This window comes from Myotis lucifugus, unplaced genomic scaffold, assembly GCF_000147115.1.
Source record: "Myotis lucifugus unplaced genomic scaffold, Myoluc2.0 scaffold_215, whole genome shotgun sequence".
Taxonomy (NCBI): domain Eukaryota; kingdom Metazoa; phylum Chordata; class Mammalia; order Chiroptera; family Vespertilionidae; genus Myotis; species Myotis lucifugus.
Genome location: NW_005871263.1, coordinates 1,923,806 through 1,935,705, shown reverse-complemented (window position 1 = coordinate 1,935,705; position 11,900 = coordinate 1,923,806). Strand labels below are relative to the sequence as shown.

At 51.2% G+C, this 11,900-nt stretch overlaps 1 protein-coding gene across 2 annotated transcripts in view; it reads right to left on the bottom strand.

Annotated features, from left to right (window-relative positions):
• The window catches only part of KCNB1 (potassium voltage-gated channel subfamily B member 1), a 104,588-nt gene extending 92,973 nt beyond the window's left edge, over positions 1–11,615 (bottom strand). Inside the window, exon 1 of one of the 2 annotated variants that reach the window (XR_002831483.1) lies at positions 10,886–11,452. Coding sequence is in view for 1 of the 2 variants with exons in the window: in XM_023761755.1 (XP_023617523.1) it covers positions 10,886–11,452 (567 nt within the window). In the remaining variant the exon portion in view is untranslated. Of the gene's footprint in view, positions 1–10,885 lie in introns of both variants that reach the window. The other variant, XM_023761755.1, reaches the window with a different exon arrangement.
• Between the last annotated feature and the right edge of the window lie 285 nt (positions 11,616–11,900).

Sequence of the window (11,900 nt, the reverse complement as noted above, 5' to 3'; positions counted from 1 at the left end):
TTAGCTCCCCCCCCACCCCCCCCCCGCGACTTTGGAATGCAGGTCTGCAAACTATTCCTGTAAATGCTGTTGTTACCAAAAACAGCCTTAGCAAATAGGAAAATGAATGTGGCAGATGTAACAATAAAACTTGATCTATAAACCAGTCAGCCCACCCACCCTGCTTTAGAGCACAGGAATAAATAAGATACAGTCCTAGACTTTGAGAACATCCTGCTTTAGTTGGGGAGATAAAAAGAAAAGTTGGGAAGAAAGTCAAATACAAGAGGAAGCGTGCTTAATGGTGCAGGAGAGGTGGAAACAGAGAATTTGTAGAAGAAAGATAATTTCTGCAGCTCAGGAAGGAGAAAAATCAAGTTCAGGTTCTCAGAAAGGGCCACCTACACTGAGAGGCGCTCTTTGACTATGCCCTGTTATTTGCCATCAAAACACCTTGCTTCCTTCCTTCAAGCATACAAATTACACTGTGTGGTTATTCTTTCATTTAATTTTTTTTTACTTGTTTAAGGTCTAACTCCCTCCAGCAGGCTATCCGCTACATAATGGCTGTGGATTATATTTTGCCACCTTACATTTATTCTCCCCTCCTTTGGAAACAGTTCTTCACTTTTTCTTTGGGGAAGCACCTCATTCGCATTCTCAGTTTCATCCCAGCTCCAGCTATTGGCATGTGATCCCTATCTGGCTAAGTGATTGGCTCAGGGATGGGCCAATGAAAATGAGCCCAGGGATTTTGTTAAAACTATTGGGAAAGAGACTTGCTTTTTTTCTGCCCAGGATGGAAGTCTGAAGACTATCTTTCCAGCCATGTTGCCTTGCTGAGAAGCCACCACAGAGAAGAAGAGAACTTAGAGATATTGGAAACCAAGTCTTGATGACCTATTTAAGCGCCTGGATTCAGCCCTACCTAAACCCTTACCTAAGCAAGGACTTATCCATTATATTTATTTTGCTTAAGTCCATTTGAGCTTCATTTTTGTCACCTGCAACCAAAAGAATCCTAACTAATAGATATACAAGTGATTCTCAAGCACCCGGCACAGATCCTGGTATCCTATATAAAAACCCTAATATGCAAATTGACCAAACAGCGGAACAACCAGCCAAATGACCGATCGCTCTGACGCCCACTGACCACCAGGGGGAAGACGCTCAATGCAGGAGCTGCCCCCAGCCCGCAGACCCCGACTGGTGGCAGTGGTGGTGGTGGTGGGGGGCCCAGTGAGTGGGCGGTGCCAGGCCAGCCAAAGCGGGTGCCAGCAAGGGCCCTCCCCCCCCACCCCCTTTGCCCCTCTGGTCACTCCACAGATCGGCCCTGATCGCTGACCAGGCCTAGCGACCATACCCGTGCATGAATTTCGTGCACTGGGCCTCTAGCATAGCAATAAATGTTTATCATACAAAGAACAGATGGCATGCACACAGACCCACATAAAGTTATACGGATCGGAGAAGCCTAGAAAGGAAGCTAACTTTGAAAGCAAAAGGATTGTCTCAGGAATAGGAGAGGGAGTGACTGAATCAAATTGCAGTCCGTATTTCAAGGAACAAATAAAGGATGTGTAAACTTACCCAAGGCATAGGAGATAAAAGAAAATTGATCCATTCAAAGAGAGAGTGGGAACTCCAGACATGATAAGCAAATGGAAGGCTGGTTCAACGTTATCCTCTTATCTCTGTCTTTCTTTCTGCTTCTCATATGCCCCGACAGGGCAATCATGGGCTGCCGCTTTGGTACAATTGGGTCTGCAAGGCCTCTAAAAGGCAGTTCTGGCCAAGGTCCAGGGCCTCAAGGGTCATAGAGGCCTTGGAGAGACTCCGGGAAGGGCCCTAGGTAGCAATTAGGGAAATGTGGTAGCTTATTTTTAGAATCCGTTTGATTCCAGGTCCATTACCTGGCGGATGTGAGTGATGGTGTGGAATTGGCAAATGTAACATTATTCTCTCAAAGGCAGTGTCCGCCTGCCAGGCCATGGTGGGCAGTTATGGTGGAGAACAGCCTTGCCTTGCTGCCGAGTAAAATGGAGGGAGCACCTCAAGGGTGGGAGGGGGCACCTCAGGGGCCTAATTTAATCCTGTCTCCTTGCTGTGAATGGAAGGCAGGAGGTCACCTCTTCCTGGCCTAGGAAGTGTGGAGATAGCAGTGGGCAGGTAGAGACAAGGAAGGTAGGAGGAAAAGGAGGGGCACCCTGGGGAGACTCTTGCCTTGTAAGGGAGACCCCTCTGATCAGTCGTCATAAGATCATGCACATTTTCCCGTTTACTCACTCAACAAATGCTTACTACCACTTAACTACAACAGCAGCAACAACACTGTTCACTCGCAGTGAACATTTGCAGAGTGGCAGGCACTGCTCTGAGTGCTTCAGATAAAATTGGTTGTTGAGAGTGTCCCCGAAATCAAGGATCAGGAAATTGATCAGAGAAGTTAAGTCATTCACGTTCGGGCACACAGCTCAGAAGCACTGAGCTGACATTTGAACCCGTGCAGTCAGGTTTCAGAGCCTTCTCTCCGAAGCTCTCTTGTCTCTCTGAGGGTCAGTCCTGGCATCCACGGAACAAACCCTACGCTAGTCTTCACAGTGTTTTGTGCAAAGAAGGTCGGAACATCAGTTTTCCAGGGCACAGAGGAGGGAGCGGTCGGTGCTGCCAGAAGGTGGTGTGGGTGGCAGAGGGAGGGAGAAGCTGGGCCTTGAAAGGTGGGAAGAGAGAGGCTGCGGGCAGACAAGGGGAAGAAGAAGGTGCAAGGTAGAGGAATCAGCTTGGGCCGAGGTATGGAGCAGGACTGGGGAAGGATGGAGTATTTGGGGAATGCCAGAGGTGGGTATGGTGGGAGCAGACCGTACCGGGGAGAGAGGATGGGAGGAGGTGATGGTGGCGATGTTGGCTGGGGCCTTGAAGGTCAGGCTGAGGAGTCTGGATTTTATCCTGGGGGCAGTGAGAATCCTGGGAGGATTGGTAGAAGGGGGTGATTGACATGAACAGATTACACGTGAGGAAGATGGCTCTGGTTCTCTGGACTGGAAGGGGATGGCGGAAGGCAGGGTGGCCAGGGCAGAGGCTCAGTGCTCAATGGAAAGGCCAAAGTCCAGCAGAACAGACAAGGTCATCCTCTCATCTTACCTCCCTAACTCCTCCGTTGGTTTACTCTGCCCTCGGCATACTAGCCACCTGGTGGTGCCTTGACTGCCCCAGACACGCCCCAGGGCCTTAGCACATGCTGTTTTTTTTCTACCAGGAACACTCTTCTCCCAATAGTCCACATGCCTCCCTCTCTCCCTTCCTGCAGGTCTCGGCTTAATTGTCACATTTTTTGGGGGGGCCTTTCCTGACCACCCTGGTTAAACCCCTCACCTGCTGACCTTTCTCCATGGCACCTATCACCAAACAAAACATGACACTTTTATTTGATATTGTCATTTCATCCATAAATACTTCAGTATGTATCTCAAAAAGATAAATATTTTTAAACATAATCACGTGAGCATTATCACATCTAAAAATAGCATTAATTCCTCAATCACATCAAATATCCAGCTAGCATTCATCTTCCCTGTCTCATGATTTCTTTTTCACAGCTGCCTTGCTCCAGCCAGTATCTGTACTTGTTTATCTTATGAGTGGTCTCACTCTCTCCCCTACGGAAATATCAGTGCCATTAGGGCTGGGATCTTTGTTTTATTCTCTGCCATGTCCCCAGCACCCAGCCCAGGGCTTGACACACAGTAGGTGCTCCATAAATCTTACTGAATGAATGAACACATCCAAATAAGAGTTTTATATTTTATATTTTTCGGCCTTACATTTAGGTCATTGACCTATTTTGAGTTAATTTTTTGTATGTGGTGTGAGGTAAGGGTCCAACTTCATTCTTTTGCACGTGGACATCAAGTTTCCCAGCACCATTTGCTGCCCTGGGTGACTCCGACTCACAGGGAGGGAGAAGGAAGGGAAGGCCGGTCACCTCTGACTCTCGGAGGGAGAGGGGCCCTAAGGTGGTGAAGGTCAGAGGCCCTGACACACCGGTCTTTGGTTAGTTCCCCCAGAATGAGATCCTAAGACAGGGATCCACGTACAGGTGGCTTATGTGGGGAGTGATCCCAGAAAACACTGGGAGGGGAGAGAAGATGTGAGACGCAGAAGGGAAAGAGGCCAAACCAGGTAAGCCAGGAGCCACTGTGGACACCTGAGGCGTAATTCTGAGGAACTCTGGGGGCCAGTGTAGACTATGCACCTGGGCGGTACCCCCATCGGGGCGAGGGAGGGAGGGTGGGTGTCTATGTACCTTCTCCCATCAGTCGGCAGCTGAGGGCTAGTCTGCGTGGGCCATTAACGACCTGTCTTCACTGGACTCCACTAGCCAGAGGTCGCTTCTAAGCAAAGAAGTGTAGGGCCTGGAAGCTGGCAGTTGGGCAGTGGCACTGAACTGGTAAGAGTCTACAGGACACGGGTGGGACACTGAACACATCTCTTCTGTCACAGTCTTGCCCCAACTGCCCATGTGACTTTGAGCGAGTTACGTAACCTCACCTTACAATGAGCCTGTATCATTTTATAAGAATAATACGTTTTTGAAAAGGAGCTTATGTACAGCAGGATTGTTAGGAGGATTGAGACAATAACAATTGAAAACACCACCACCACCACCAAAAACCCCCCCTAACAGTTATTAAGGGCTTTCTATGTGTCAAACCCTATCTGAAGTGTTCTGCATACATTATTAACTCATTCAATTCTGGTAGCAATTCAATGAGGCAGGCGCTGCTGTTGAGCCCATTTTATGAGTAAAGGAACCGGGGCCCAGGGAGGAGCAGTAGTTTGCCCAAATCACATGGTAGGAGTAAAGGCCAAACTTTGAATTTGGGTGATCCGGCTCTAAAATCGGGGCTCCTATTCATAATGCTATCAGGCGTAGAGGTACACGAAGTGCTGGGGACGGAGTTGGTGCTTAATGCGTGCTTGTTCTCTTTCAGTTAATTAAATGTTGGCCAAGCTGCTCCTTTGGGCACCACTTTTTCTCTCCTAAGCGTTTCCACATTCTCTAGCCTATCAGAGACTTTCAAAACTCCCGAAGACCAGCTGCCAAGGTCTTGCATCCTGGAGGAATGGAAAGATCCCCGAGCCTCGATGAGGGTAGCAGTGGGGTCAGAAAGGTCTAGAAATGGTCCCCGATCTTTTACCAACTTGGTGTGTGACCCAGGCAAGCCCCTGAAGCATCCTCCATGTTTCCCTTTATCTAATCGGGATACTGGATTTATGAAGCGTGGCTTCCACACTTCTCATGCACTATCGTACTTCATCCTCTGGGCAACCCTGTGAGGTGGGTTTTCGCATCGTCTTCATGTATAGATTAGGAAATGGAAGCCCTGGGAAGGGAAGTGACCTGCCCAAAGTCCAGGGCTAGGAAATGGCAGGGCTGGGATTCAAACCCAGGTCTGTGTGTCCCCACAGCACATCGTCTCCCAGGAATACATACAAGTATCGAGAATGACTGACCCGGGGCCAGCAAGAGCCCCAGCCAGACGACGGATGGCGCTGGGAAACCCCATGAATCTGAGCTGGTTTCCCTCATTTTTCTTGATGAGTATGCACAGGTCCCCCTGGTTCAGGTCAAGGAAGCAGCAGCATCACACTAGAGGCTTGGGATCCTAACAGGGCAGACAGTGACCCCACAATCAATAACACCGCAACCGGAGATGTTACCGACCAGGGATGTAGCTAGGATAGAGCATTTCAGTGTGACACTAGTACTCTCCATTGTCATTTATTGAATGCTAACCATGGGCTGGGCACTGGGCTAAGATCTTTATGCAGATTATCTCCTAATGGCCCCACATGGTGGGCTCCATTTCCTAGATGAGGAAACTGAGACTCGGAGAAGGAGGGGAATTTGCGCAAGGTCACATTTCCTGGCAGGATGGAGCTGAGGAATGAACCACATCTATTGGACTCCACAGAGTTGATGCTTCATCAAGTCTGCAGTGGGTGAAATACTGACCCCTGTCCCAGAAAGAGAACACTTCCTCTTTTGAATATAATAACAACAACAATTCACAATAATAAAGTACTTTCCATTTGCAAATTACATTTACATCTGGAATCTCACTGAATCATCAAAAGAGCCCGAAGAAGTGGGCCACCGTTCAGCAGATGAGCTCACTGAAGCTCAGAGAGCGTGAATGGTTCCAGGATTAGGAAACACTGGCCTGGGAACCAGACCACCCTGATTCCAAACTCGGGCTCTGCCATTTCCATTCCTTCAGCAAATACTTACTGGGCACTTCGCTGTGTGAGCTCCCACAAGTGACTTCACCTCTCAGCGCCTCCACTTACTTCCTCTTTGTAAGAGTCTTAACACCACTCATCAAATCCGTCCTCTCCGTCCTCTGACAATGCCAGACACTTGCTTTCCCAGGCTTCCCTGTGGCGATAGCCTGAGCATGTGACCTGATTCTGGCCAATGGGATTTAAGGAGGCTTTTGGGAAAGGCTGATCTCTCAAGGAAAACGGGGCACACAGGATGAAACGCCCCACTTTATTGGTTGGATATGATGTGCCAACATTTGAAGGCTGGAACTGGGTAGCCATTTTGGGATATGAGGCCTCAAGCCTGAGGACCAAGCCACTTGCAGGAGTTGGAGGAGCCGAAAGATGAAAAGAACCTAGAATCCTGATGGCACCATGGAGCCATTTCTCCGAAACCAGCTCCTTTGAAACTTGCTGTTATGTGACATGAGGCATCTTCCTCCTTCTAGAAGCCACTTCGAGTTTTCTATGCTGTTACTTGCAGCCCAGGCAGTCAGACCAGGGGTCCTCAAACTTTTTAAACAGGGGGCCAGTTCACTGTCCCTCAGACCGTTGGAGGGCCGGACTATAGTTTAAAAAAAAACTATGAACAAATTCCTATGCACACTGCACATATCTTATTTTGAAGTAAAAAAACAAAACGGGAACAAATACAATATTTGTATTTGCATGTGGCCCGCGGGCCGTAGTTTGAGGACCCCTGAGTCAGACTATCTGGATTGTCGAAGGGATTTCAACGAGCGAGTGGATGTAAAGTTCCACTAGTCAGAGCCTGGCACAATAAACAGCAGCTACTCTGGAAATGAAGAAATCATCGTAGGGCTCGATCCCTGAGAATGTTCCAGGGAACACAGACACTGGGGATGAGTTCCCGCTCTCTCCTGCTGAGAGGAGCCTGTGGAGTTTTCCAAGAAAGCAGAAACCCAGTGGTGGCCCCGCACCGAAACCCTGTCACTTTGCTGGGGCTGACCCCACTTCTAAACAAGAATCAATCACACTGCCTTTTGCCTAATGGATTTTGATTTTCACTCCCCTGACAGCAAAGGCTAAGGCCTGTGCTTTGGTTGGTCTCCGCGTTGCCAGAACATCCCATCAATTATTAACGGCGCCAGCTCAGCCTCCCAGTACTGCTATCAGAAGGAAAGGGTTTGCCGCAGCTCAGTCCACTCAGCCATGGAGAAAGGTCCCACCTCCTAGGTGCTAGGTACTGTGAGAAAGTGTGGCAAACACAACTTCCATGATGACCCTGTAAGGTGGGCCTTTTATCTCCATTTTACAGGTGGGAGGCTGGGGCTTGGAGAGCTGAGGAACTTGCCAGAGGCCAGAAACTGGGGAGGGTGCTGGAGTGGGCCTGGACCCCCGTCTGTTCTTGCTCTTAAACATTGGGGTAGGGCCGTTTCTGAATCTCAGAGGGTAAAAAGGAGGACCGCCCAGAAATGCTCCTCCATTTTACCCTCTCCCTCTGTGGCTTCTGAGAAGTTTCCACAGGCCTTGCTGTCGGACAAGCCAGGCATCCAAATTGGGGGGATGAATGGGAGTGAGGGGAGCACAGGGAACTGGGTTGCAGGTGGGCAGTGAGGGAGGAATGACAGATCCCCAAACCCTGAGACACAGTGACTGACTGATTGCTTGATTCATTCATTTATTCTGCATTTAGTTATTTGAGTTCCTCTGTGCCAGGCACCATGATGGGTGCTGGGAGCAGAGCAGTAAACACAACCCATGGCGTTTACTCTCTTGTGTGGGAGACACAGAGAAACAAAAGGAAGCAGATACCATTTCAGATGGTGCTTGAAGCCTATGCAGGAAAGTCACTGAATGATATGACAGAGAATGAGGGGAAGGAGGCTGTTTATAACAGGGCTCAGGAAAGGCCTCTCTGAGGAGACATTTGGGCAGGGCCTGCTTAAATGAGGCAGGAGGAGAAGTGGCTGGCCATGAGACAATCCGAGAAAGAGCATCCAGGCAGCAGGAACAGTAAGTGCAAAGGTCCTGAGGTAGGATAAAGACTGACAGGGTTAGGGAACAGCAAGGAGTCCAGCAGGGCCGGAGCAAGTGAACTAAAGGAGAATAGAAGGAATGAGCTCGGAGAGGTCATGGGCCTGCATTCAGGAGGGTCTGGTATGTTGTGGTGAAGGTTTGGATTTAATTCTGAGTGTGAGGGGAAACTTCTGGAGGATTTTGAGCAGATGAATAATGTGAGCCCATTTACATTTTGAAAAGCTCACTCTAGCTGCTGTGTGGGCAGTGGATTGCAAGGGCAAAAGTGGAAGCAGGCAGACTGGGGAGGAGGCTACGGCACTTATTCATTATGGAAAGAACCGGGTCCTTACAATCACACCTGAGTTTGAATTTCTGACGACTTCTGTGTGATGTTAGACCAGTTACTTAACCCTCTGAGCCTCCCTGTTCGAGAAAGGTGGGATAATCATAGAGAATTGGCATAAGGACTAACGGTGTTGTTACACTTCTTACACGGTAGGTGTTTGATCAATGGCAGGCAGGATTTCTATTCTGAGAGCCAATGAGCTTGCCTGCCTTCCCTTTTCAGTTCTGGCCATCCACCTGCCAGGCATGTGACGGCTGAGCCTGGGATCACAGCGAGGTCACAGAGCTATCCCTGTGAGCAGGTGAACCCAACGGGGAGACGAGGCTGTTTATTCCCAAACAGTGTCTTCTGCAAGCCTGAGCTTCCCTGTCTTGCTGTCAGATGCCAACCTAAACACTGCCTTTTGCCTGCTTCTTCTCTGTGAGGGTGGCCCTCCCCTCCCCTACCTCTTACTCTCATGTCTTAGGGACACAGGGAGGAGGGAGAGTCGTGTCTGGGCCTAAACAGGATGTGGAGGGCAGAAACCCGTGTCAGGCCTGGAAATAGCAAAATAAGTCTGTTGATCCTAAGCCGGTTAAGGGTGAGTGACTGTCTTAAGAAGGAGGCTTTTTGGACACGAAACCTGGGGCAGACTTATGACCAGAGGCAGCCTACATCCTCAGAAGAGGAAAGCAGGCCTAGGAATCTCTGTCCTCTTTAGGGTTGACAGGGAAGAGGGAAAACCTACACGCTTCCCTCCACTTCCCTCCCAGCCACACCCTCCTGCAGCCCCTCTCAGAGGTCTCTCCTTGGACAGTCAGATCTGGCCAAAGTACCCCACAGGGCTCCCTTCAGACTTGGCCCTGCAGGTGAGCCTTAGTGGGAGCTGACTGAGCCAGGGGGATCCCATAATGAGAGGCCAGGCTGGATGAAGGGAGCCCTAGCTAATACATCATGGCTGGCGTGTAGACTTCCTCCCTTTTTTCCATGAATACATTGACCTATCCCCCCCCCCCCCCGACTTTTGGCCCTGCTCTCAGGTCTCAGATGGCGAGCTATGCTCAACACATCTTTTCCAACTTGGTCTTCTTGGATTTTGGCATCAACACCTCTCTTTTCTGGGCTCCCCCTGGGCCCCAAATGAACTTCGTTATAGCACTGAACATACTGTGTTGTCATTTGTTCTGACACCCAGCACATTGGCCACATGAAGACAGGCCCTATCTCTCCAAGACAGCTCTGAATCCCAGCCTGACACAGGGAAGTTGCTCCCGTCCTGGCCTGGCCCCCACCCAAAGCCTCTCTCAGTCCCTCACACCTGGCAGCACACAGGACTGCCTGGCCCACCAGTGTCATCAATTTCATCCCTGCCTCCTTCTTCGGCTTTATTTTTCACACTGCCTCATTTTTCTCTCCAATGTTGAAATTTACATTCTCTTCCAACAGCCAGAGCATCTTTACAAGCTGCATCAAACCATTCGTGGAATAAGCTCACCACATAAATAAAGAGCAAACCAGTGGCGACCCTTCCTCAGCCAACGGCATGCGTCACGCACGCACGCACGCACACACGCACACACCCACCCCTCAGGGTCCCTCTGCCTCATTTTTCTTACTTATGTTAAAACGGCCTGACGGTATCTCAGTGTCCTCCAAGCAAGTCTATAAGCTGCTTTCATTCCCTCCTTGGGGGCAATGTGGGTTGTAAATACAGGGATAAGTATTAAAATTGCAGGGTGACACCCCCTCCGGTCTGAGTCTGGGACTTCCCGAGGGAGCATTCTGTAGAATGGACCAAACTCAAGCCTGCTCCTCCCCAGCAAGGCTTCACTGCTTCTCTGTGCTCTCTTTCTCCTTCGCCATGTCCATCCTCTTGCTGTGGGCTTTTAGAAATCTCTGTAAGTCCTTTTCTCCAACAAAGTCAGGATATAAAGTATTGAATAATAAAAGGAGGGGGTGCCCTGGCCCCATGTGGCTTGGAGGATAGAGCCGTGGCCCTCCAACGGAAGGGTCCCTCTCTTCCTCTCCCTCCTTCCCTCCCTCTCTCCCTTCCACTCTCTCTAAAAATCAATGGAAAAAAATCCTCCAGTGAGGATTAACAACAACAAAGATGGGTGACCAGTACCACACAGGAACAGTCTGCAGAGGCTAGCCCCGCTTCCAAGGTCTAGGCTACAGCCCCTCCTCCTTCAGAGTCCCCCAGCCGTGGTCATCAATCTGGGGACACAAGCAGAATCCCCCAGCCCAGCAGCCCCCAGATCCCACGCTTACCTTGGCGGCCACCGAGGAATTGGGCTTCTCCAGCAGGTCCCAGAGCTTCTTCCTCTTCTCCGCACAGCACGTGTTATCGAACTCCTCGCCCTCCCGCTCTCGTAGGGTCTCGGCCTCACGTTTGAGCTCCTCGTTCATCTGCTCCTTCTTCTGGTGGTAGCGAGCCTGGCAGCAGGACTCCAGGTAGATTTCATCGATGCCCCAGTAGTCAAGCTCTTGGCTGAAGCTGAGCGCACACATCTCCTCCATCATGTGCAGCCGTCCCGTGCGGTAAAAGTTGAGGATGGAGGTGAAGGCGCCCGGGTGGCGGTCGAAGAAGTATTCGTTGTCCTCGAGGCTGTAGTCGTCGCACACTTCGAGCAGCGAGTCGTGGGTGTTGCAGTCGCGGAGCTTGCCCAGCCGCGTGCGGGGCAGGCGGTCCAGGGTGCGCCAGAGCACCTCGTGCGCCAGGCCCCCGACGTTGAGGCGGACTCGCCGCGAGCACGCCTTGCTGCGTACGATCTCCATGGGCTCGGGCGGCAGCGAACTGGTGGAGCGGGAGCCATGCTTCGTCATGCCCGCCGGCATCGCTGGTCCGGCCGCCCCCGCCCCCCTGCCCCCCCAGGCCGCTGTCACTGGACCGCAAGGCCGGCCGCTGCGGGGGAGGGGGGCAGGGAGCACTATGGGCTGTTGGGGGTGCAGGAGACCACGCAGGCGCGCGTCACGGCCGTCTTCTCACCTCCATCCCGACGACGGCTGCGAGGCAGAAAGCGCACGAAGGTCAGCAAACAGGGTACAGGGCGCGGCCCCTCCCCACCTTTCCAGCCGGTTCACAGAGGGCCTTGACCTTCTTGGTGCTTAAGCGGCTCAGGGAGGGTAGAAAGGCTGGGCGCTGTCCCTCCCGCTGGTGCTGAAGCCCGCCCCACCCTACGGAGGGAGGGAGGGGCCGCCCTTCGGAGCTGGGAGAGGGCCCCCAAGAGGAGCCCCAGGGACCCGGGAGGCCACACCCGGGTTTCTGCTGCTCAGGCCCAACCCG